The sequence below is a fragment of the Sorex araneus genome, chromosome X, assembly GCF_027595985.1.
Source record: "Sorex araneus isolate mSorAra2 chromosome X, mSorAra2.pri, whole genome shotgun sequence".
Lineage (NCBI taxonomy): Eukaryota > Metazoa > Chordata > Mammalia > Eulipotyphla > Soricidae > Sorex > Sorex araneus.
The window spans coordinates 167,529,914-167,556,950 of record NC_073313.1 but is presented as its reverse complement, the minus strand read 5'-3'; the positions used below and the strand labels follow the sequence as shown (position 1 = coordinate 167,556,950).

General features: G+C 49.9%; 1 protein-coding gene across 1 annotated transcript in view; it reads right to left on the bottom strand.

The window, feature by feature from the left end:
• HMCN1 (hemicentin 1) overlaps positions 1 to 27,037 on the bottom strand; it is a 293,245-nt gene that overhangs the window by 200,609 nt on the left and 65,599 nt on the right. The window contains 4 exon segments of the mRNA XM_055121231.1: positions 4,308 to 4,414; positions 5,335 to 5,506; positions 21,833 to 21,955; positions 24,151 to 24,309. Of these exon segments, the coding sequence (XP_054977206.1) occupies positions 4,308 to 4,414; positions 5,335 to 5,506; positions 21,833 to 21,955; positions 24,151 to 24,309 (561 nt within the window).

Here is a 27,037-nt window from a genome sequence, read left to right as displayed (position 1 = left end):
GCTAGGCAATGCTCAGGGCTGACTCCCAGCTCTGTGCTCAGGGCTGCCTCTTGGCTCTGTGCTCAGGACTCACTCCAGGCTCTGTGCTCAGGGCTGACTCCCAGCTCTGTGCACAGGGCTGACTCCCAGCTCTGTGCTCAGGGCTCACTCCCATCTCTGTGCTCAGGGCTGACTCCCAGCTCTGTGCTCAGGGCTAACTCCCAGCTCTGTGCTCAGGGATAACTCCCATCTCTGTGCTCAGGGCTCACTCCTGGCTCTGCACTCAGGAATCACTCCCAGTGGTGCTCGTGGGACCCTCTAGGATGCCGGAGGTGGAACCCAGGTGGGCAGCACGCAAGGCCAGCGCCTCCCCGCTGAGCTTCTGGCCCCCCTGACCTCAGAACCTGCACGGAGGTAGCTCGGGGCTCCAAGCACAGCGGGCGAATTTTCCAGACAGCCGAGTTGGGACAGGTATGTACGGGCTGGAAACTCAGAGGCTGTCTTTCAAACATCTACGTCTTGTTCCCACCTTTGCTCCTCAGGAAGGGGGGGTGGGCCTGGGTCAGTGCATATGGGAGCAGAGGGGACCAGGAATGAGGGGTACCAACCCCTCACGGAGCCCTAAGACCGTAACTAGGAGGGCAGGTCCACAGTCCGAGGATATGGGTCAGAGTTGGGGCCTCAAAATATTCCAGGAAGGACCCCTACGAGGAATGAAATGTACAAGGAATGAAAGCTGCGGAAATGAAATCCATAGGGATGAAAGCGACGGAAATGAAATCTATAGGAATGAAAGCCATGGAAATGAAATCCATAGGGATGAAAGTTGCAGAAATGAAATCCATAGGAATGAAAGCCACGGAAATGAAATCCATACGAATGAAAGCCACGGAAGTGAAATCTATAGGAATGAAAGCCACGGAAATGAAATCTATAGGAATGAAAGCCACGGAAATGAAATCTATAGGCATGAAAGCCATGGAAGTGAAATCTATAGAAATGAAAGCCAGGGAAATGAAATCTATAGGAATGAAAGCCAGGGAAATGAAATCTATAGGGAATAAAAGCCACGGAAATGAAATCTATAGGGAATGAAATTTGAAACAGGCATATCGAATATGCCACAGGTAGCTTGCCAGGCTTTGCCAAGTATTCCGCCTGCACAGCAGAGCCTGGCAAGCTACCCATGGCGTATTCGATATGCCAAAAACAGTAGCTATAACAGGCTTCATTCCCCTAACCCTGGAAGAGCCCCCAATACGGCAGCGTTGGGAAGGATGAATAAAGAAAGACTGCTAAAACCTAAGCACTGGGACAAACGGGAATGTTCCTGGTGCCCACTTGAGCAAACTGATGAACAACGGGATGACAGTGACAGTGACAGGGAATGAAAGCTACGGAAATAGAATCTGTAGGGAATGAAAGCTAAAGAAATGAAGTCTCAAAAAGTGAAAGCTCAGGCCATAGCATGCCGCTGGACCCAGGCCAGGCTGTTTCACTCGAGGCGCCCTAGAAAGGGGCAGGTGAGGCCCCTCCCCACACCAAGGAACCCAGCCCTGGCAGTCAAAAACCTCCAGAACTCAACCACCACCAGGCTCACGGCTGCCCCCCACGCACTTGGGCCGAGTCTCACCCACGAGGGATCTATTCCTGGACATCTTGTACCTCACACGACCCAGATTCCAAGAGCACCTACCATAGCTGATGGGGTTCAAAGGAGGAGGCAACCAACCTTAGAGGGAAATATACTTATACATATATATATACACACACATACATATATATATATATAAAAGCACACAAGGCTCAACCTTTAACAACATGTTATTAATCTCTAACAGAAGGCCTTAATGGCACCTGGGTGAAAATACAACAATCTCCTCTAAGGAAAGTTTTATGGAACATTTATAGCGTTTTTTTTTAACAAACAATGCGGACTAAATGACTTCAGTTCTGCTTTGGAGCAGGGGTGGGGGGTTGGGATGGGAACATCCAAAATATGGTGGTGGGAAGGTATCATGGTGGTGGGATTGGCATTCGGATATTAAATGTCATCAAATATGGTGAACTACTTTACAAAACTAAAATTCAATTAAAATTAAAAAAAAAAAGAGTGAAAGCTCCAAGAAACGTCAGCTACAAAGAAGGAAATGGCTGGAGCGACAGCACAGCAGGTAGGAAGGACGTCTCGACCCAGGGTTGCTTTCAAAATTCTTCGGCAAAAAAGGGAGTTGCAAGAAAAGAAAAAAATTTCAGAAGCCCTGGACTGGGCCGTGTTCCAGAAACAAAGGTAGACGCGAGACAGCGAGGTCTAAGTAAACATGATGTTTATTAAGCCACGCTTGCTTAGAGAAGCCTCACCTGAGAGCACGGAATAAACTGTTTAAACTTATGTTCAGACACACACGCATATTTACATACAAGCATGCACAGGTATATTTTCTAAAGAAGAAGGAAATATTCCATTTGGTTGACAATCTGATACTGGCAGACCGAATGAACTGGGACGTTTTCCAGAAGGGGAAAAAAAAAAATAAACCCGACTAGAAAGCATTCCATTGACCCAGAATGTCGCAACGAACCTGGCGCCTAATCCACCTAAATCCCACACCTGGGGCCTCTCGCAGGCTGGCACGGGATCGCCAGGTGAAAAGGCGCAGGGAGGGGCAAGGCCGGCTTCCTGGGTGGGCTGTGACTGTAAGTAATGATGCTCGTGGTACCCCGGGGTGATCCCGAAAACACGGGTCTCCCACACCTGCTTCCGCTCTCCACAGCCTCTGACAGGTGGCTTTGCTATCTCAGACCAGATGCTTACGCCCGCCTTCAGAATCCCCCTGTAATCCTGCTGGGTTCATTCCCTTCCCGCCCAGCGGTGGGGATTTAGCTCAAGACACTTTATCCGAATCTACTTAAGGAAAAATCTAACCCCAGGGCTGTGTTGGAGACTGAATCTTAATAGATGAATCTGGACGAAGAGAGAAACCGTTTGTACCGTGAAATCCTAAAGGGGTCCTAAGGGCATTCCAGGGTTCTGTCCAAGGGGTTCAGAGAATTTGCTTGTGAGTGGATGGACCTGGAGAGTTTCACGCCGAGTGAAATGAGTCAGAGAGAGAGGGACAGACATAGAAGGACGGCACTCGTTTGTGGAATATAAAGTCACAGAATATAAGACTGACACCCAAGGACAGCAGAGACAAGGGCCAGGAGGATCACACCATAGTTTTGTTTTGATTTGCTTTTTGGGTCCCACCTGGCGGTGCTCAGGGCTGACTCCCGGCTCTGCACTCAGGGATCACTCCTGGCGGTGCTCGGGGGACCCTAGGGGATGTTGAGAATTGAACCCGGGTCGGCCGCATGCCAGGCAAACACCTTCCCTGCTGTGCTATCGCTCCAGCCCTTGGGAATTCTTATCACATGTATGTACATGACCCAGATGGGCTGAGGGCCACGTACTGGAAGTTTTTTTTATCTTTTTGAGTTATAAAAACAAAAAATTATACTCAGAATGCCGAACTTAATATTAAGAATGTGAAAACCTAAGCACCTAGCCTTTTGTTTTATTTTTGGGCCACACCCGGCGATGCTCAGGGCTGACTCCTGGCTCTGCACTCAGGAATCACTCCTGGCAGGGCTCGGGGGACCCTATGGGATGCTGGGGATCGAGCCTGGGTCGGCCGCGTGCCAGGCCAACGCCCTTCATGCTGTGCTCTCGCTCAGGCCCCCGACTTTCTCTAAGTCGGGAAAGTGAGTGGGTGTCTGTATTTTTTCCGTAGAAATGGCCGCAGCAGCACTGCAAGGCTGGGACCATACCCAGAAGTGCTCAGTCAGGGGGGTGTAGGGGGCGGGGGCTACCAGGGCTCCTTCCGGGAGCTTAGGGGGAGCTGCATTGCTAGGAGTTTGCCCTAGGTCTTCTTTTAAAAAACAACAATAACAATAATGGGGTCAGAGCGACAGCACAGCGGGAGAGCATTGGCCTGGCACACAGTCCTCGACCTGGGTTCGATCCCCGGCATCCCATAAGGTCCCCCGAGCACCGCCAGGAATGATTCCTAAGTGCAGAGCCAGGAGTCAGCCCTTGAGCATCGCCGGGTGAGACCCAAGAAGAAAAAAAAAAAGAATTTTTTTGAAAGAAATCTGAGCAGGCTAAGGGGTTCTCTCCACCCTCTGCATCCAGTCCGACTCTCCACGACCAAATTTGTGAGACTAAGGCCCTTCCCCCCCTCCGCAGGTACCAAGCCCCACTCTTGAGTGAGAGCAAGTTTGACGGCAGCAGAGAAGACAGGAAGGAGGCTCCGGCCCACCCCCACCCACCACGGCGACACACACACCTTTACTGTCCACAGACCCGGCTCCGGCTCTTTGATGTTCACCACTTTGGCGGAGTTGTGGATGTTCAGTAGCTCGTTCAGGCCGAAACCCTTTTTAATCAGCTTGCCTGGGAGAGAGATGGGGAAAGCAACATGAGCTCTTTTTCTAAGCTCTGCCTATACGCAGGAGACACTTTCAACACAGACTACCGATAAACTTGTGTGTAAATCAAGGTTTAATCTAAAATAAACTTCACTTGCAGGTTCCAGGCAATTACACTGGTAGCCCTGTCGCACTGTCGTCCCGTTGCTCTTTGATTGGCTCGAGTGGGCGCCAGTCACGTCTCCAGGGTGAGACATGTCGTGACTGTGTTTGGCATCTCGAACACACCACGGGGAGCTTGCCAGGCTCTGCCATGAGGGCGGGATCCTCTTGGTAGCTTGCCGGGCTCTCCGAGAGGGGCGAAGGAATCGAACCCGGGTCGGCCGCGTGCAAGGCAAACACCCTACCCACTGTGGTATCGCTCCAATCCTTACTTTTAAAAATTAGAAGGAGCCAGAGCGATAGCACAGCAGGGAGGGCATTGGCCTTGCAAACGGCCGACCCCGGTTCGATTCCCAGCACCCCATAGGGTCCCCCGAGCACCGCCAGGAGTAATTCCTGAGCGCAGAGCCAGGAGTAACCCCTGTGCATCGCCGAATGTGACCCAAAAAAAGCAAAAAAATAATAAAAAGAAAAAATAGACTTTCATCTTCACGGGATTTGTAGTTAGTAGTTTGGGGTTGGTTGTTGTGTTTTGGTTTGTTTTTGGTGGGAGGAGAGGGTTGGAACCCACCTGGTGGTGCTTAGGAGGACTTACTCCTAGCTCAGTGCTCAGGGATGACTCCTGATGGTCCTCGGGCTCCCCTACCTATGTGGTACTGACCCCGCTGGCTGCGTGCCAGGCCAACGCCCTCCCACCGTCCTCGCCCTGTGGCCTCTGGTGGGTCCTGCTCTGATCTGCCTCGGGGGCTTGGTCTTTCCCAGGCGACGTTCGCTCTGTCTCACCTGCAGGGTTGCGGATCTCGATCACTGGGGAAGATCCACTCAGGGACACGGTGACCTCCTTGAGGCTGGGGTCAAAAGGAATCTTCCAGGTATGAACAGCCTGCTCCAAGTGGTCCGTGGACAGGAGGTGGACTTTGGCAGCCTGGACCGCCTCTTCAACCCACTTCAGTACCTGCCGGCGGGAAGGCAAAGGTGAATGCAGGCGACTCCACGCGTGTGACCTCTCCGGGGGGTATATCCCGGTCCCTGGTTCTGCCCCCAGCGTGACCTCTGCTCCCCCTGGAAATTTTTACACAGCCCCAGGTACGTAGATATGTAAGTGGCACTGTATCACTGTCATCCTGTTGTTCACCGATTGACTCGAGCGGGCACCAGTCACGTCTCCATGGTGAGACTTGTTACTGTTTTTGGCATCTCGAATACGCCACGGGGAGCTTGCCAGGCTCTGCTGTGCGGGCGGGATCCTCTCGGTAGCTTGCCGGGCTCTCCGAGAGGGACGGAGGAATCGAACCCGGGTCAGCTGTGTGCAAGGCAAACGCCCTCCCTGCTGTGTTATCGCTCCAGTCCTATATATGTGTATATATGTACATATATGTGCCTAGATATATATCTTCCTAGATATATATAGTTCTAGATATGTACGTACACAAATCAAGCAGCTACTGATTAATGGATCGTAACCACGGCATCTTAACCTCTGGACTATTCCCTCCGGCCAATTTTTAATAGTTTCACGACCCCATCTGGGCTAACCCCCAAGTTTAGGAAGTTGAAGTCGAGCTCAGGGACCGTTTTATATCATCGTGTTCGAAGTCAGCACCAGCGTTTCTGGCTGGGGGCTGAGGGTTATCTCCGGCATAAAGAAAACAAAACTTTTTTTTTCTTTTTGGGTCCCACCCAGCGATGCTCAGGGCTGACTCCTGGCTCTGCACTCAGGAATCACTCCTGGAGGTGCTCGGGGGACCCTATGGGATGCTGGGGATTGAACCCGGGTCACCCATGTGCAGGGCAAACGCCCTCCCTGCTGTGCTGTCGCTCCAGCCCCCACAAAACTTTCTATGCCTGATGAGGACCATGCATTCACAGCCCGATGCTGTTTGAACTCAGGCTCAAGCTTCGAGTTTTAGGATAACAAACTCCAAGTGAGTGCACTGCACCCTGAAGCCGCTTTCAGTGCGTTTTACGTTCCTCTGGAGGAAAAATAAAGGCAGAGACGCATAAAGACACACAGGCCAGCCGGACTTCCTCCCGCACCTGCTGTTCTTCCTTCCTGGTTTGCTCCCAAGGTGCAGTGGAGGGAAGATTACCACCTGGCAGCACCCCAGGGTGACTTCCAGCCTATCGGGCCTGTTGGTTATTGGGAAATGTTTGTGTTCGTTGTAAGAGAGCAACAGGAGGATTGAAAAACAAGGGGAACGCCAACAAGAGAGTTACTCACCTGATGGCATAAACATGCTCCGAGGGGAACAAGGGAAGTAATGATGGTGTGTTAGAGATGCTCAAGGGGCTAGAGAGAGAGACAGAGACAGAAAGAGACAGAGAGAGAGAAACAGAGACAGAGAGACAGAGAAATACAGAGCCACAGAGAGATATAGAGCAACAACGAGACAGAGAGATAGAGCATCACAGAGACACAGAGACAGAGCGACCCAGAGACACAGCGACCCAGAGACAGACAGCCAAAGAGAAAGATACACAGAGACAGAACACCACAGAGACATAGAGAGAGACAGACAGAGTGAGAAAGAGAGAGAGGTTCAGGGAGGTTGACTTGTCCACCCAGCTCTGACCCCCAGCACCCAGGGTCCCCCAAGAATCACCAGAAGGGGGCCCAGAGGCTGACGGGCAGGGCTGCAGCACCAGGCCCTCGCACTGACCGACCAGCCGGCCGGCCGAGCATCTCTGTGAGAAAGCCCAAACCCCAAGGGCCTCAAGGAAACTCCCCCCACCAAAAAAAAAATAAGTTTTTCAAAAAAAAGAAAAGAAAACAGGGGCCAGAGAGATGTCACAGAAGTAGGGCCCTTGCCTTGCACACGGCCGAACCGGGTTCAACCCCCGGCATCTGATAGGGTCCCTGGGAGCCGGCCACGACCCCTGGGGACAGAGCCAGGAGTGAGCCCTGAGCAAGGCCAGGTGTGGCCCAAAACAAACAAGAAAATTTAAAATAAAAATAGGGTTGGGGGCTGGAGTGATAGCACAGCGGGGAGGGCGTTTGCCTTGCACACGGCCAACCCGGGTTCAATTCCCAGCATCTCATAGGGTCCCCTGAGCACTGCCAGGAGTGATTCCTGAGTACAAAAGCCAGGAGTAACCCCTGTGCATCACTGGGTGTGACCCAAAACGAAAAAATAAATTAATTAATTAAAAATAAAATAAAACTAGGGGCCAGAGAAATAGAACAGCAGGGAGGGAACTTACCTTGCACATGGCCAACATGGGTTCGATTCCCGGGGATCTAACCCCAGAGGGTCGCCAAGGCTGCCAGGAATAATTCCTGAGTGCGGAGCCAGGAGTCAGCCCTGAGCATCCACGGAACTGCCCTCCCCAACCCCCCCCACAAAAAAAAACCCTATTTTTCGTTTTTCTCATTGGAACTGACCTAAGTGGCATCTTCCCAAGAAACTACGTTTTGGGGACACCCTCAGAAACTGGGTTAGGACAGAGCAGGGTGGCCACGGAGAAGGAACCCTGGGCTGCACATACAGGCGTGACCACGATGCAAAAAAAAAAAAAAAAAGAGTTCTCCTAGACAAACAGCACGTGCCGGGGCCTGCCGAACTGCGAGTCTAATTAACTCTCCATCCTGAGCACCTGAACCCCAGCCCGGCCTCGCCCTGTGCCCTGCAGAGTATCTGCGTTGCCAACACGGTGTAAGCAGGGCGTGGGGTACGGCCGACCATGGGGAAGGGTCCAACTCCTCGCCGCGAGCACCAGTGGTGGTGAGGATGGATCAATGAGCACAGCCTCAGCTGCCAAGTGAGAACAGGGCCAGCCGTCCTCCCTAATAACCTAATAAACAGCCCCTTCTCCTGCCTCCCCCCCACCCCTCCACCCCGCCCCAGACTGAGGAAAGAGCCCAAGGCAAACTGTCAGGATTAACCGTGTGAGATCACCGTGTTCATCCATCAGACTATGCTGTGCTGTTGGAGTCTCTCTGACGGGTGTCTGTCAACATTTAGTACCACTCTTTGCTTTTTGGGTTGGACTGGAGCAATAGCACAGCAGGTAGGGCGTTTGCCTTGCACGAGGCCGACCAGGGTTCGATTCCTCCGCCCCTCTCGGAGAGCCCGGCAAGCTACTGAGACGATCCCGCCCGCACAGCAGAGCCTGGCAAGCTCCCCTTGGCATACTCAATGTGCCAGACACAGTCACAACAAGTCTCACCATGGAGACGTGACGGGTGCCCGCTCGAGCAAATCTATGAACAACAGGACGACAGTGCTACAGTGCTTTTTGGGTCCCACCCGGCAATGCTCGGGGGTTCCTCCTGGCTCTACACTCAGGAATCACTCCTGGCGGGGCTCGGGGGACCCCATGAGATGCAGAGAATCGAACCCGGGTCAGCCGCATGCCAGGCAAACGCCCTCCCCCTCTGTGCTCCAGCTCTAGCCCCCTGGTACCGCCGCTCTCGTCTGGAGGTCTGATGCTTTGTACGAATCGTGTCCCTGTGTGAGCTTTGTTGGTGTGGGGGACTCCTTCCTCAGGGCACTGGTGCTCGGAGAAACAGATGTGATGCCGAGGTTTGATGCCAAAGGACCAAGCCAGGGCTGGTGGTGGGCACGGGGAGCACTGAGCCCCTCTGTACTCTCTCTCCAGGCCCAGAACACCGATTTGGATCATCAGAGCGCCGGTTGCTTTAGGTCTGCTCCCCAGAGACGCCGGCTTAACGCCAGGACATGGACAGGCTTAGGAAGCCACCAAGAGCACAGAGCTCCGAGGACGAGGCTGACGGGGAGCCCCAGGAAGGCAGAGGACGAAAGGAACTATATCAGATGGAGCATTTGGCTCAAGGGCCAGCGAGGAGTCACAGGCTGCTCCTGGTGTGAACATGAGGGGAAAGAATTGGAAAATGATGAAATGCAAATTTGTCCGGTGAGAATGGGAGGGAAGTCTGGTTTTTTTTGTTTGTTGTCTTTTTCTTTTTTTTTGCTTTGGGGGTCAACATCGGTGATGCACAGGGGTGACTCCTGGCTCTGCACTCAGGAATGACTCCTGGTGGTGCTCAGGGGACCCTGTGGGATGCTGGGAATCGAACCTGGGTCAGCCATGTGCAAGGCAAACGCCCTCCCCACTGTGCTCTTGCTCCCGCCCCATTCTTATATCTCTAGGTATGGTTCCTCAAATATATTCTCTGCCCCCTGGAGAAAGATGAGGAGTCGTTGCCAGTTCTCTACCCTGTTTTCTACTCGGCTCTCCTGGGACCGTGAAGTCGGGGACAATCCGGGCTGGACAAACAGTGAGGCAGGGAGGGCTCTTGTCTTGCAAACAGCCACCTGGGTTCCATCCCCAAAACCCTGGAACCCAGTAGGAGAGATTCCTGAGCACAGAGCCAGGATTAAGCCCTGAGCACAGCCGGGTCTGGCCCCAAAATATAAGACCTAAAAGAGTTGTGGACAGTCCTAAGGAAAGGGAAAGCTTTCTAGCTTAACTATACTTTGAAGAGGCAAGTGGGTTCAACTGGTATAGACCCAAAGACAACTTCGCTTTCCTCGGATTTAGTGATTGCCACTCCCAATCCACCCATATTTTTTCCCCCTTTGGCTTTTTTTGGGTCACACCCAACGATGCTCAGGGCTGACTCCTGGCTCTGCGCTCAGGAGTCACTCCTGGCGGTGCTCGGGGGACCCTGTGGGATGCTGGGGATCGAACCCGGGTCGGCCGCATGCAAGGCTCTCCCCACTGTGCTATTGTTCCGGCCCCACCATCCATATTTTTTAAAAAAGTATTGCCACGGTGCGTGCTGGAGCGGCTGGGAGGAAATTCGCCTTGCATGTAGCTGACCAGTTTTGGTGCCCACCATCCCATGGGACCCCTATGAACTACCAGGAGTAACCCCTGAGCATCACCGGGTGTGACCCAGAAAGGAAAAAAAATCACCGTGGATCTCAACTTATCTGGCTGAAAAAAGAGTCAAAGAGATTTGGGTTACAGTCTCAAATCACTTAAGTATCCACTTACAAGAAAAGAATCCGACTGAAAACAGGCGTGCCCCGTTTTATTAGAAAATACAGATATTGCAAATGTGTGAGTAAAAGCAGAGAGCTGCATGTAACATAACCCACCAGAAGCATGCTCTGATTAATCCTACTGCCACAAATCCAAGAAAAAAAAGGAAACCAACCTTTCTTTAATAATGACAGACGTTGTATGGTCATAAGTGAACTTCTACTCTAATGAATAGAACTAGAAATAAGAGCTTTTCGAACTAGTGCATTTTAACTAATAAAAAATCTTTTCAGGCAACAAGGGAATCGTTACTTGTGCACTGAAAGCTTCCAATCTAAAATTGATTCTCTGATGCTCTACTGAAATTCAGAAGCCAAAAGGCCTTTGAGACCACTGAATCCAACTGCTGTTTGAAAAATGCTGAAACAGCTATTTAAGAGAGTTCTTGTGCCTTTTAAACACCTACACAGAAGGATTCTGGCCTCACCGTTATTTTTTATGGAAGCCCTTTTATATATGCCCTGAAGACATCCAGTGTTCAAAGATTCTGCATCCGAGCTAATAAATCAATAACTCAAAAATAAGTCTCGACGCCTCTCTCCCTCGGGGGAGAGATGTTAATATGGTTTCAAAGCATGCAGCAAGCCTCCTGTGACGGCTCTCATAAACAGAAACGGGAAGAGTGGGTCTTAGCACCCGTTTTCAAGAACAGAACTTGAAACGGTTTGGTTTAGAAGGACATGGTAACGTATTTCATAACTGAGGTAACACGGGTTCGCCTGAGTGTCGATGTTTAGATTGGGGCAGTTAATGGCACCACATCACACCCTTCATCCGATGGCCAGTCCCGTGACGGTGCAAAGTGAGTAACTCAGTTCCTCGGTTAAGAGCCCCGGGGTTTGTTTTCATTGGACACTGCGGGCTCCTTGCTATGTTTCTTTATATCCCACATACGAATGAGATCATCAGCCTTTTTGCTTTGGTCCTTCTGACTTTCTTCCTTTTTCCCTTTCTCCCTTTCTCTTTCTTTCTTTCTCTCTCCCTTTCTTTCTTTCTTTCTTTCTTTTTCTTTCTTTCTTTCTTTCTTTCTTTCTTTCTTTCTTTCTTTCTTTCTTTCTTTCTTTCTTTCTTTCTTTCTTTCTTTCTTCCTTCCTTCCTCTCTTTCTTTCTCTCTTTCTCTCTTTCTTTTTGCTTCTTGGGTCACACCCGGCGATGCACAGGGATTACTCCTGGCTCTGCACTCAGGAATTACTCCTGGAGGTGTTCGGGGGACCAGATGGGATGCTGGGAATAATAATAATAATAATAATAATAATAATAATAATAATGAAAGAATGATGAAATGCCCTCTCGCTTCAGTGCTCTTGTATTATCTGCACATAATTCTAGAATTTTTTCAATTTCCTTTCACATGTGTGTGTGCACGCACATGCAGACCTGCATGTACACATGTTCCTACACACGGTGCTGAAACTGGGGTCAGATAGGCAGCTTTGTACCCTCCTGATCTGAATGTATATTGGCGAATATTTGGAAATATTTGGTATGGCCAAACCAGCAGATATTTAGGAATACGAAAGTTAGGATACAAGAGCGTAAGGCATGGAGGAAGATTTTAAGTTCCCCCCCCATGAGGGAGAAGAACAACTTAATGCCATTCACAAGATGCCTTCCGGGGCAAGGAGGGCAGCCCCAAATGAGTCGAATTTCTCGAGTGGTCTCAGTAACATCTCCATGCGTCCTAGCCCTGAGATTTTGGCAGCCTCTCCTTACTCGTCCTTCCCAACAGTGCCACATTGGAGGCTCTTTCAGGGTCAGGGGAATGAGACCCAGCATGGTTACTGGTTTTGGCATATGAATACGCCACGGAGAGCTTGTCAGGCTCTCCCATGTGGCAGGAAACTCTCAGTAGCTTGCCAGGTTCTCCCAGAGGGAGAAGTAGGGTATAAGATGTCTACTTCTGAGAGCTTGGTTTTAAGTCTCTGGATGCTGGCCATTGGTGGGATTACACGGCGCTGGGGGCAGTCTCTGGGTGTGACCGTCTAGCTACTGGGAAATGGGGGATCTGGGTGGAGGAGGCCCAGTCCCGATCCAAGCAGGCTCAGAGGTCTTAACCCTGGGTCCCACACACCTGGGTTCCTCTGCCGGTTCCTTCATGCGTGAGGCTCGTCCGAATGTGTGAGAGGGGCCTTGAGCATGGCTGTGGCTAAGGCTCCGGAGGTCTTCGGTCAACCTAATGGAGGAAAACTCTCCACTCTCCACGTGCTCCCCAGAGCGAGGTTCCTGAGTTCAACCCATCAGAGACTTGGGACTCAGGGCTTGGGGAGTGTCCAGACCCTGAAGACACAGAGGGAAATTCAAGCGGGCTTTGGAGAGTGTGGCACACCCCATGGGCTGTCTCCCAAGGCCTGGCTCTGGTCAATGGAACGCTGTCATCGGCAGACTACACCTTTCTCATTTCCGAGCCATAAAACAAATAACTTTTATGGTAATTGGTCACACAGGCCGTGCCAACATCTAATGAAGTCAGCACCTCTGATTGGAAAGCAATTAAAAAAACACAGCGTTAGGATTCAGGAAGAAGGCGATGACCAGCCCGGGCATGAGGTAGGAAGGGTGCTGGCAAGCAGAGTGACCACAAGGGCTTCTCTCTGCCATCGGGGGGAGGGGGAACTGGAATTACAGGCTAATTATCGGAGACGTTCAGAACATAAAAGATCCTGGAACACAGGAACAAACCAACAATGAACATTCATTCTTTGGAGCTCCACAACACAGATTTCGATGCATGGTTTTCAGGGAGGACATATCTCCCTAGTTGACAACAGCTGCAACTGTGCAGCACCAGCGTTTGGCTTCTAACTCGACACCCAGTGATTAATGTGGGTGTTCACCAAGGGAGTTTAAAAGCAAAGACTAACAAATGACAGTCATCAAAAGAGGCCGTCCACACAAAACACTAATGAAGTGAGCGCTCAGGAATTAGCATAACCAGTCCTAGCTCTCGGGATTTAGGGGGGGTCACGCTGGCGACAAAGTAATGACACAGTCAGCAGATTTCCATAAAGACAGAAATGATTCTCGTTAAGTATCACCAGAAATATGTCACCAGCAAGAGTCCAAATTACAGTGCGTATTAGTCATACAGGCGCTTTGAACTACAGTCTGGGAAATATTCAAAAATGAGAAATGGTAATAGCGTCAGTAATTATTTTCATGTGGATCTTTGTAGCTCAACCTTAATCTCTTATATTCAATGGCTGTCACATTTCTAAAGGAAAATCCAAAAACTCTGCTGAAAGTATTTTTGATCTGTTCGAAAATAATAGTGAGACCATGGAATCCACTAGAATGGCTGAGTTAGGAAGACAGAAAACACCAACTATTGATGAAGATGTGAAAAACCTGAGATTATTTTTTTTAATTCAGGAGGGTGTGCACAATGGACCAGCTTTGGAAAACAGCCTGGTAGCATCCACTGAAGGCATATTTATGAAGGCAAATTTGAGATCATTTGCGACCCTGAATTTCTGCTCTAAATATTTCCCCAATAGGGATTAATACATATTGTACAGCAAATGGCATGCTTTTGAATGACAAGAGTAACATAATTATTCGCAAAGGTCAAAACGGGAAATCCCCCTATCCACTTTCACAAGGGAATGGTAAACAGATTGTGGTATATCTAGAAAATGGAGTTCAGCTCAACACCTTTATTGCAAACCACAACACCTAATCAGAGAGAGAGAACGAAAGGGAATACCCTGCCATAGTGGCAGTGTGGGGTGGGGGGAGACGGGACTGGGGAGGGTGGGAGGGACGCTGGGTTTACTGGTGGTGGAGAATGGGCACTGGCGAAGGGATGGGTTATCGAACTTTGTATGGGGGAAACATGAGCACAAAAATGTATAAATCTGTAACTGCACCCTCACGGTGATTCACTAATTAAAAATTTTTTAAAAATTTAAAAAAAAAAGAAAATGGAGTTCAGGATATAAATACCAGCAAATTTTTATCCAAACACTCAACTGAAAATCACAATTTTATTCCTATAAAGGACTCAACCAATCTTGGTTCTCTGAGGTCCAGATAATGACAGTCCTTGAGATGTGAAGGAAGATTCCTGAGAACTTCCAATCATGCCGGCTACTCATTGGCTACATACTGAGTTTGTAAAAAAAAATCAAACTGCATATTTATATGCATTCATTATGTGTCCATAATACTTAGATGAGAAGTTAAAAAAAATTTAAAACACGCAGACGTAAAAATTACTTTCCCAACCAAGCTGATTCATTAGACTTATAAGCTCAATTTATCTGAATAAAATTTCACTGATTACATTCAAGAGGTTCAATTCTGTACCTAGAACTTAGGGTATTCAAAAAAGAATAAGATAAAAAAAAATAAGATGGGAGATTCAGATTTCCACGATAGCAGATTTTATAATGACGCCAGAAAACATGCCACTCAGAAAATCATTTGGTGGAATACTATGTGGCTGTTAGAAAAGATGAAGTCTTGAAATTTGCATATAAGTGGAAGGACATGGAGAGTATCATGCTGAGTGAAATGAGTCAGCGAGAGAGGGACAGACACAGAAGGAGTGCAGTCATTTGTGGAATATAAAGTCACAGGATGGGAGACTGACACCCAAGGACAGTCGAGATAAGGGCCAGGAGGATGGCTCCATGGCTTGGAAGCCGGCCTCACATGCTGGGGGAAAAGGCGGCTGGGATGGAGAAGGGAGCACTGAGTGAATGATGCTCGGAGGGCTCGCTCGGGATGGGGGATGCATGCTGAAAGTAGGCTAGAGACCAAACATGATGGCCGCTTGGTATCTGTATTGCAAACCATAACACCCAAAGGGAGAGAGAGAGTAAGAGGGAAGGTGCCTGCCACAGAGGCAGGGGGTGGGGGGTGGGAAGGGGTGGGGGTGGCGGGAGGGATACTGGGAACATTGGTGGTGGAGAATGGGCACTGGTGGAGGGATGGGTACTTGATCTTTGTATGACGGAAACATAATCACGAAAGTTTGTAAGTCTGTAACTATCTCATGGTGATTCACTAAAAAAAATTTTTTTTAAAGAATAAAAAAGAAAAATAAATAAAATTTACATGGTACTTAAAAAAAAAGGAAAGAAAATAATTTGGAAGTTAAAACCAATACCATATTCACTGACTTCTCAACTCTAACCCACCCTCAGCAGCAAAGTAGAAAATTATTTTAGGTGGCAGAAAGGAAAACTACTTTTCATCGAGCTGCTGCGAAACGACTGTCAGTATCACTGTATCACTGTCATCCCATTGATTATCAATTCACTTGAGCGGGTGCCAGTAACGTCTCCATTCGTCCTAGCCCTGAGATTTTAGCAGCCTCTCTTTACTCGTCCTTCCCAGCGGTGCCACATTGGAGGCTCTTTCAGGCTCAGGGGAATGAGACACAGCATTGTAAATGTATTTGACATATCGAATACGCCCTCTCTCAAACGTACCTTCTGTGTCTTCTCCTCCATCTATACTTTCCTTCCAACAGAATATTCAGAGCTCAGGGTCTCACATGCTCATAATCTGGATTCTCGACATTGAGACTCTGAATACTGAATAGAGTGCTTTGGCCCACACTGAGTTGGAAACGACCACTCTAGTGTTGTCATAATGGAATGTAGTGTTGTCATAATGAGCGACAGCACAGCGGGGAGGGCGTTGGCTTGGCATGCGGATGACCCGGCTTCAATTCCCAGCATCCCCATAGGGTCCCCTGAGCACCGCCAGGAGTGATTCCTGAGTGCATGAGCCAGGAGTAACTCCTGAGCATCGCCGGGTGGGACCCAAAAAGCAAAAAAAATAAAGAATAAGTAAACAATGGACCCTCCTCTATCTTAATGCCCTCCATCTCTCACACCACTGACCCACCACTGACCAGTCCTCCTGGCCCGTTTTTTCTGGCATTGGGTATTAGTGTCGTACTGGTTATTTTTTTTTATACTGTCACTGTCATCCTGTTGCTCATCAATTTGTGATCGATGTGGGCACCAGTAACGTCTCTCAATGAGAGACTTATTGGTACTGTTTTTGGCATATCCAATCGACTAAAAATCATGATGATGATGATGACGATGATGATGATGATGATGATGATGATGATGATGATGATGATTGCTTGTTATGAATAATCGACTGAAAATTATCCAAAAAAGGTTTCCTTCGAGGAAAGTGTGTGAAAATTGTTGTATCTCACCATGGAGTCATTAAGCCCCAATATTAGAGGTCACTAATATGTGGTGGGAGTTGCAGTCTTGTGTGCTTGTATATATATATATATATATATGTACATCACGGTGTCACTGTGTCACTGTCATCCCGTTGTTCACCGATTTACTCGAGCGGGCACCAGTAACGTCTCTCATTGAGAGACTTGTTACTGTTTTTGGCATATCCAATATGCACGGGTAGCTTGCCAGGCTCTGCCGTGCGGGCTCCATACTCTTGGTAGCTAGCCGGGCTCTCTGAGAGGGGCAGAGGAATCAAACACAGGTCAGCTGTGTGAAAGGCGAATGCCCAACGACTGTGCTATCACTCCAGCCCACAATTTTTTTTTTATACCCCACAAATAAATGTGGTCATTCTATATCTGTCCCTCTCCTTCTGACTCATTTCACTCGGCATGAGACTCTCCCAGTCTATCCATTTTTAGGCAAATTTCATGACCTCATTTTTCCTAGCAGCTGATTCACATTATTTTAAAGTGCAAACTCAGGTTCGTGTCTTACACAGCAGAACCCAGAAAGGTAGGACAGAGGCTAAAGTTTGATTCCTGGTACCACATAGGGTCTCCGGAGCCCAGGCAAGAGTGACTCCCCTGAGCACTGCCAGCTGTGGCCCCCAAAAAACCAATAAAGTGTAAGCTGTAAGGTTTCTACTTCATTTTTTTTTCACATGTAATTCGGTAAGCCTGAAGAAGGGGTAAGGTGGAAAATATCACACATTATCTTCACTCCTTTCCTGCAGCTTTGGGGAAGGTCACGAACGTGCACAACATTTTTTTCCACACTGCAGAGGAAACACACGACCCGGCTTCTTTCCCAAGTCAGCAGAAGGGTGACGTTTTTGAAATGACAATCGAAGGGCAACTGGGAAGAGGAGAGAAGGATATTGCCGAGCCCCCCTGCCTCACGAGGCTTCAGGGCTCGCTGGCTGTGAACATGCAGCCAATTCTGTCACGCGTCCCGAGGCCAAAAAATATGTCCCTTTCCTACTCCGGGGACAAAAGTCAGTAAGAGAGTAAATGTAAGCAGAAACCCACCAGTCACCTAATACCGTAAGGTTCTGGGGCTGGAGTGAGAGCACAGCAGGGAAGGCGTTTGCCTGGCACGCGGCCGACCTGGGTTCGATCCCCAGCATCCCATTGGGTCCCCCGAGCACCGCCAGGAGTGATTCCTGAGCCAGGAGGAACCCCTGAGCATCACCGGGTGTGACCCCCCCCCCCCCCCCCGCTGCAACAAAAAAGAAGAAAAAACCGTAAGGTTCTATGTTGCTTGGGTCTTACTATTTCCGGATGGGGTACAAGGCGATGGCTTTGTTTTCCTGCTTTTTCACTTACATCCCCCCTAAATACCCAACTGTTTCCTTCCCAGTAGAAATTCCTTGGTGAGAAAAATTTAAGGTTTTGCTTCTCTTGGCCTCCCCATTCAGACAGAAATAAGAGCTGACCACATGGTCTTTCTCAGCTTTGCATGGGTCAACCGCCTTCCCTTCCCTTGGAACACCCCCCCCACACACACACACACACCTCCCCCAAAGACCCCCAGACCATGCTCATTGAGTTTGGGTAATCCGAAGTGGACGTGAGAAACATCTCAAAGAGGCTGTCAGGAAGTTGGCGTGGCTAGAAGACCCATTTCTATACACACAGCTTGTTACCTGTAGACTGTGTTAACAAGCCTTCACGCTTTCATTCCACTCAGCCTGAGCTAACTTCACAGATCTGACTATCCGTTGCGGGTCTAGAGGGAGACAAATGGCCGTGACCAACAGGCGGGGGGAATTCTGTTGTACCTACAGCTAAAAAGGGGGAGTCTGCGATTTATACCGAATCTGTGTCAATCACATGGCAGTTGTCAGGACGGTTTAGAAGCATCGGGGCTCCAAAAGTTACACGGCGGGGAATTTCTTTAGCAAATGAAGGCGTTCTAAGTCTAACTAAACCGTAGAGTTAATTTTCTCCAAGGAAGATAATCGTGTGGTTGATTTTTCCTGGACGTGGGGGTAAAATTGCAGTGAGGGGTTCTGGATATGTTTGTGCTATCCTGGCTCTGAGGGACTCTGGTTCACCTTAAACCACCCCCGACTTTGTTCTGGAAATCTCGAAACGGTGCCCACAAACAAGATGGAAGAAATGTGTTCTCACACATCTTTTGAAATGTGCTTCCAGAGGTCACTGTGTCTCTTGACCCTCCTCTTTTCTAGAACCTTCTCTGGACCACCCTCCTTCACTGAGCACCAATGACACCTACAGCCTGCAGCTGGTCAGTGACACTTCCTTCTTGAACCTTCTCAGAACCTTCCAGAATTCCAGGAACAGACAAACCCAACCATCAGCCTTGGCACGTCTGTGTGAGGGGAGCAGAGGCCAAGATCCTAAAGGGACATTCACTAAGTCTCAGACCCTTCACCCTGATTCACCAATTCTGAAACAAAATTTTTGTGCCCTTATCTTGGTCGGCAGACCCGGAACCACAGCTCCTGGCATATCATCGACTCACACCCGGACCCTCTTCAAGTCTGTTTCCTCCGAGAAAAAAGCAATTAAGTTAAAATAATCTGTATTTCCTGCTGGTAGAATATATTTTGATTCAAAACATTACGGAAGACTATTATATATATAATATATATATGATATATATATTATATATATATATATATATATATATATATTGCCTGCGTGCCTGGCTGTCTTCCCTGGGGCCCCTCGGAGGGGATGGGCTCCAGCTTCCCTCCCCACCCCGAGCTAGGTTTTTTATGGCTAGGTTTTTTACTTTTTTGTTGTTGTTGTTATTGTTGTTGTTGTTTTGTTTTGGGGGCCAAGGGGGTGCTGAGGACTTATTTCTGATTATATGCTCAGAGATCACTCCTGGTAGAGCTCAGGAATCCATATGGGATGCGGAGGATCGAACCCAGGAAAGCAAGTGCCCTCCTCTCTGTACTATCGCTCCAGCCCCAACGTTTCTGACTTTTCTTTATTTAAAAAAAAAATTTTTTTAATTGGATCACCGTGAGATAGTTACAAGCTTTCATGTCTGGGTTACAATCTCACAATGATCAAACACCCATCCCTGCACCAGTGCACATTCCCACCACCAATATCCCAGGTATACCCCCCCTTTCCCACCCTCCCCCTGCCTCTATGGCAGACAATATCCCCCATACTCTCTACTTTTGGGCATTATGGCTTGCAACACTGACACTGAGAGGTCACCATGTTTGGTCCATTATCTACTTTCGGCATGCATCTCCCATCCCAACTGGTTCCTCTAGCCATCATTTTATAGTGATCCCTTCTCTATTCCATCTGCCTTCTCCCCTCCGCTCATGAAGCAGTCTTCCAGCTATGGGCAATCCCCCTGGCCCTTGTATCTACTGTCCTTGGGTGTCAGCCTCATGTGATGCTACCCCACACTCCACCAATGAGTGCAGTCCCGCTATGTCTGTCCCTCTCTTTCTGACTCATTTCACTTAGCATGATACTCTCCATGTCTATCCATTTATAAGCAAATTTCATGACTTCATCTCTCCTAACAGCTGTATAGTATTCCATTGTGTAGATGTACCAAAGTTTCTCTAACCAGTTCTAGGGCACTCGGGTTGTTTCCAGATTTTGGCTATTGTGAACAGGGCTGCAATGGACATATAGGTACAGATGTCATTTTGACTGCTCTTTTGCATACTCGGGATATAGTCACAGAAGTGGTATTGCGGGGTCATATGGAAGCTCAATTTCTAGTTTTTGAAGGACTGTCCATATTGTTTTCCACGTTTCTGACTTTTCATCTTAGAAATCAAACTTTGTTACATTTTACTGAACAAATAATTCTCACATTCTACTTCAACAGACCATCCAGACTTACTTTTACCCGCTGAACTATGCATCAGAAAACAGCCTGTCCTCACTACACAAGAACAACACCTTTCATTTCCCTCAAAATCAAATTTAAATTCATCCACACAAAATAGTTTATCAGCCGAGCACAGTTGTTGTAGTTCAGAGTCTCCATACAGGTTTGCTGCCTTGATTTCCTTGTAGCTGACTGTGTCAGAGGGTGGGGGGCAGGGGGAAACATTTTTTTTTTATTTTTTACTTTCTAAAGTCTGTATAATAGGCCGAGCTGTACAGACATCTATACTTCCATAAGGCCTCATCACGTATCTTTCTCATATTTGCTTTCACTGCCCATAGAAATCTTTCCTTTCTAGAGATTTTACAAACGTAAAAAAAAAAAAAGAAAAGAAAAAGATGGCTAAGAAGATTAGCTGTGCTTTTCCACGCAGGGATAGAAATGACATGGAATACAATCCACTATCCCGCCCGCACGGACAGAGCCTGGCAAGTGCCCGTGGCGTATTCGATATGTCAGAAACAGTAACAATACGTCTCATTCCCCTGACCCTGAGAGAGCCCCCAATCATTGGGAAAGATGAGTAAGGAGAGGCTGCTAAAATCTCAGGGCTGGGAGGAATGGAGACGTTACTGGTGCCCGCTTGAGTAAAACGATGAGCAACGGGATCACAGAGATACAGTGATACTTTCTACAGTACTTCACAATATTTGATGGCATTTAATATCAAACGCCAATCCCACCACCATGACACCTTCCCACCACCATATTTCGGATATTCCCATCCCGAACCCCAACCCCTGCCCCAAAGCACAACCGACGTAATATATTTTGTATCGTTTGTTATGAAAAACTGCTGAAAATGCTCCCAAAAAGTTTCCCTAGAGGAAAGAGTGTGGAGATTGTTGTACTTCCCCCAGGGGCCATTAAGCCCTTCTATAAGAGATCACGAGCGGAGCACTTGGGTTTTGGTTGTTTCTGTTCGGTTTTTGTCTGGGGGGCCAGACCCGGGGGTGCCCAGGGCTGACTCCAGGCTCTGCACTCGGGAATCACTCGTGGGGGGCTCAGGGGACTATGCCACAGATTGCAGGACAGGCCCTTACACATCGTACTACCACCCCGGGGCACTTTTAGAACCGGATCTGTCACCATGTACACCCGCCCAGACGCCCCTGGAGAGGGGGCAGTGCTCAGAGAGAACTCAGCGATCCACAAACCTCGTTCACTTGCTTTTTGTCCAGGTGGAACACTTGGCCGGAACTGGTAGAAGCGATTTCTTCGTAAACTTTGTACCCGATGTGGTTCCTGTCATCACAGTCTCCCGTGAGCACGAAGACCACCTGGGGGGAGGGGGTTGCACAAAAAAAAAGGGGGGGCAGTTAAAAGCTTTTCAAGAAGCAAGTGTGTACTGGGTGAGCATGAGAATATACGCTCTCGCCGTGCGTGTGTGGACCCACACATGGGGGAGAAGCTTTCTACTCCCCCATGCTTTTTTGCTTTTTGGGTCCCACCCGGCGATGCTCAGGGCTGACTCCTGGCTCTGTGCTCAGGAATCACTCCTGGAGGTGTTTGGGGGACCCTAGGGGATGCCGGGGATCGAACCCGGGTCGGCCGAATGCCAGGCCAACGCCCTCCCCGCTGTGTTATCGCTCTGGCCCCGGTCTGTGCTTTTTCGCTCTAAGGCGAAGATGGAAACAAACAGCCCCAGTGAATCATCTCGTCTCACGCCGAGCCTCACGCTGTGTGCAAATGACGCCCACATGTTTGAGCGTTTTAAATTAAAGGCAAGAGCGTCACACCAGTGATACGAACAAGGGGGAGAGACACGTCTCCAAAACACAGATCCAACAACACGGAACACGTGAGGTCTAAACAGCAACCACTACAGTTTTGTCATGTGTCATGTGCCCGTCAAGATGACAGGCAAGGGTGGAGCGGGGCTCGGGGTGGGGAGGGAATCCGGGAACTCTGGCGGAGGACACTGGTGGAGGGACGGGTGTTGAATTATCATACAACGCGACGGTCGGTCACTTTGCAAACCACTGTGGCTCTTGAACAAACATGGAAACAAAAGAAAAATAAAACAACCAAACAAAATTAAAAAAAAAAAAGAAATGTGCGGGGGCTGGAGCGCTAGCACAGCAGGGAGGGCGTTTGCCTTGCACGTGGCTGACCCGAGCTTGATTCCCAGCATCCCATAGGGTCCCCCGAGCACCGCCAGGAGTGATTCCTGAGTGCGGAGCCAGGAGTCAGCCCTGTGCATCGCCGGGCGGGACCCAAAAATTTAAAAAAAAAAAAAAAAAAGAAAAGAAATGTGCGCTGGTGAAGGGACGGGTGTTGGAACACTGTCTGACTGAAACTCCATCATGAAGAACTTTGTAACTGTATTTCTCATAGTGATTCAATTTGTGTGTGTGTGTGTGTGTGTGTGTGTGTGTGTGTGAGAGAGAGAGAGAGAGAGAGAGAGAGAGAGAGACCTAGTGATGTGCACAAGGGTTACTCCTGGCTCTGCACTCAGGAACTACCTCTGGCAGTGCTCAGGGGACCATATGGGAATCGAACCCGGGTCAGCCAGGTGCAAGGACAACGCCCTCCCTGCTATGCTATCGCTCCAGCCCCTGGTGATTCAAGTTTTTGGGAGGTCACACCCAGCGTTGCTCAGGGGTTACTCCTGGCTTTGCACTCAGGAAATCACTCCTGGCGGTGCTTGGGGGACCATATGGGATGCCGGGGATCGAACCCGGGTCGGCCGCATGCAAGGCAAACGCCCTACCTGCTATGCTATCGCTCCGGCCCCGTGATTCAATTTTTAAGAGAGAGAGAGAGAGAGAGAGAGAGAGAAGTCGGGGGAAGAAATGCACAGTGGTCTTCAGCAGGAAGCTTGCCACCGGGCAGGGGTGAGGGGCTAGGCCAGGGACAGGTCACTCAGACAGTGGTGGAGGATAAAGCATCTGCCACAGAGGCCTGCTCTCGGACAGTGGGGATGTCCACCAGGGACACTGGTGGAGGGAAGTGGACACTGGTTGAAGAGACTGATGTGAGAACTGTGCACGCTGGACACTTAATCATGCACTGTCGCACTGTCGTCCCATTGCTCATCGATTGGCTCGAGCGGACACCAGTCACGTCTCCACAATGAGACTTGTTGTGACTGTGTTTGGCATCTTGAATACACCACGGGGAGCTTGCCAGGCTCTGCCGTGCGGGCGGGATCCTCTCGGTAGCTTGCCGGGCTCTCCGAGAGGGACGGAGGAATCGAACCCGGGTCGGCTGTGTGCAAGGCAAACGCCCTCCCCGCTGTGCTGTTGCTCCAGCACCTTAATCATAGATGATGTAATGTTATCACTCATCGTGGGTCAATCAAAAAAAAAAAAAAGAGGAGAATCTAATAAAGATAAAGGCTCGAGCGTTCTCACGGTCACAAATTAAGAAATAAATCCAGGCTTGCAGATGAGCTAGAGTTGTGGGATATCCATCGAGGTAGGCCGGGGCCCCAGGACATTTGCTCAGCTTCAGGCCCCGGGCTCCTGCTTACCTGGGACTGTTTCTGCTGGATGAGCTGCAGCACCTCCTGGGTGAGCCGGTAATCCTTGGAGCGGGCGTCCGTGAAGACGTAGATGAACGAACCGGGCAGGGAGATCTCCAGGGCGATCTTGATGGCTCCGATGCTCATTTCTGGACAGTCGCCACCTCCCTGCGGGCAGCAGAGACAGGGGGTGGGGGGGAGGCGGTCATTCCCCCCGCAGGACAGAAAGGGGCGGTCTGCCGCTGACCGGGCGCGCCCGGAACCTCAGCACCCAGCAAGCTCCCTTCCCTGTCCCCAGGCGCCCCTCAGTCCCTGGCTTGGGCCGACCGGAGCTGGGAACAGGAGAAGGAGACGCGGCAATGGAAGCCCGCCCCCGCCCCCACCCAGACGGAGGCTGGATTCACCCCAAGGACGAGGCTCGAGGGAAACGGGGCGTTTTCGGCCGATCCAGTGTTAGTTTGCGTCCTGGTTCTCCTCTTCCTCGGCCTTCCCCACTCACCCTTCACCTGATGACGAGACCATGAACCCAGCCGGGCCCAGTCAACCTCCCGGCCACAGCCATCACCTCCCCACGGCACCGCCGGCCCGGCCCAGCCCGCCAGAACCTGGCTCTGGGTTTCCGCGGTAGCTCCTGAGGCTCACGCCCATCTGCAGCCACACCTTTGGGGGGGTTGTCGGTACTCCAAGTTTCTGCTCAAATGTGCTCCTTTCTGAGAGATCTTCCATGACAGAAAACACACCCCAATTCTCTGCTTTTTTTATTTCTTTTTGGGTCCCACCCGGCGATGCTCAGGGGTCACTCCTGGCTCTGCACTCAGGAATCACTCCTGGTAGTGCTCAGGGGATCCTATGGGATGCTGGGAATCAGACCTGGGTCGGCTGCATGCAAGGCAAACGCCCTCCCAGCTGTGCTATTGCTCCAGCCCCTCTCTACTTTCTTCTATCTGGAATACTATGCAGCTGTTAGAAAGGATGAAGTCATAAAATTTGCATATAAGTAGATCAACATGGAGAGTAGCACACTAAGTGAAATGAGTCAGAAAGAGAGAGGGACAGACATAGAAGGGCTGCACTCATTTGTGGAATATAAAGTCACATCATGGGAGACTGACACCCAAGGACAGTCGAGATCAGGGCCAGGAGGATCACTCCATGGCTTGGAAGCCGGTCTCACGTGCTGGGGGGAAAGGCGGCTGGGATGGAGAAGGGAGCACTGAGTGAAGGATGCTCGGAGGGCTCGCTCAGGATGGGGGATGCGTGCTGAAAGTAGGCTATGGACCAAACATGATGGCCGCTTGGTACCTGTATTGCAAACCACAACACCCAAAGGGAGAGAGAGAGTAAGAGGGAAGGTGCCTGCCACAGAGGTGGGGGTGGAGATGGGGGTGGCGGGAGGGATACAGGGGACATTGGTGGTGGAGAATGGGCACTGGGGAGGGGGGCATGGGTGCTCGATCTTTGTTTGACTGAAACTCAATCAAGAAAGTTCGTACGGGGGCTGGAGTGATAGCACAGCGGGGAGGGCGTTTGCCTTTGCACTTGGCCGACCCGGGTTCAAATCCCAGCATCCCATATGGTCCCCTGAGCACCGCCAGGGGTAATTCCTGAGTGCATGAGCCAGGAGTAACCCCTGTGCATTGCTGGGTGTGACCCAAAAAGCAAAAAAAAAAAAAAAAAAAAAAAAAGAAAGAAAGTTTGTACGTCTGTAACTGTATCTCACGCTGATTAAAATTTTTAAAAAATTTTTAAATAAAGAACACTGAAATTAAAAAAAAAAGAGTGATCCCAGAGTCAGGAGCAAGCCCTGGGTACAGCCAGCTGTGGCCCCAAAATATCTATGTACGTGTGTGTGCAAATATACAAACTACTATACATTTTGCAGTTTTAACAATATCGTTACAATAGTGCTAATGTTTATAGGTTCTGTTTCTTTGCAGGCTCAGGGACTCCCATGGCAGTGCTCAGGAGACCCTCTGGGGTCCTGGGGATGCAAACCCAGGTCCCGGCGGCTACATGCACCTGCAAGAGCTGCCCCTGACCGCCTGAGAGCTCTCTCCTGGCCAGCACACTGGCCTGACGGCCACTCCCAGGGAAAGTCTTGCCCAGTTCATTTTCCTCCCACAGCTACGGATTTCTCAACCAAAGGGCGGCCGGCAGTGATTCCAGCTTCATGCGCATTCTTTTATTTGGTTTTTGTTTGCTTGTTGCTTTTTGGGTCCCACCCGGCGATGCTCAGGGCTGACTCCCGGCTCTGCACTCAGGAATCACTCCTGGCGGTGCTCGGGGGGACCCTATGGGATGCCAGGGATCAAATCCGGGTTGGACCCATGCCAGGAAAACGCCCTCCCCGCTGTGCTGTCGCTCCAGCCCCAAGGGACAAGTTTTTAATCTTTCATTCCTAGAGACTCTTTGTTTTTGCCAGAGGAACCTCCCCAGACTGGCCGAAGACTCCAGCCTTGGTGCTCAGAGGCCGGGAGCACTTTCTAGAAGCCCTCTGAGGGCAGAAATGGTGCTATGCTCCCTCCCTGAGCCCTGGGGTCACTGCACTTGTCCGCTATGATCACTGCTGAGCAAACATTTGTCGAATCAGATCCTCCCCGTCCAGCCCTGAGATAGTTAGCTCCTCCTCCCTCTCAAGCCGCCCCATTTCTGTATTTGCTCGTGGTCCATCCGATGGAGGGAGAATATCCCTGAGACACACAGAAGCACTCGCAAAGCTCAGCCACATGCACAGAAAGAACAACCTCGTCAAGAATCGGAAAGGGGAGATGGACTCTCATCTCCCGGAAGAGGACGCATGGGTGGCCGGCAGGCACTGGGGAAAGCGTCCGTCATCGTTTATTCTCAGGGAAACGGCAGCCAGAGCCACGAGGTAGCATCTCCCCTGCCACCCCCA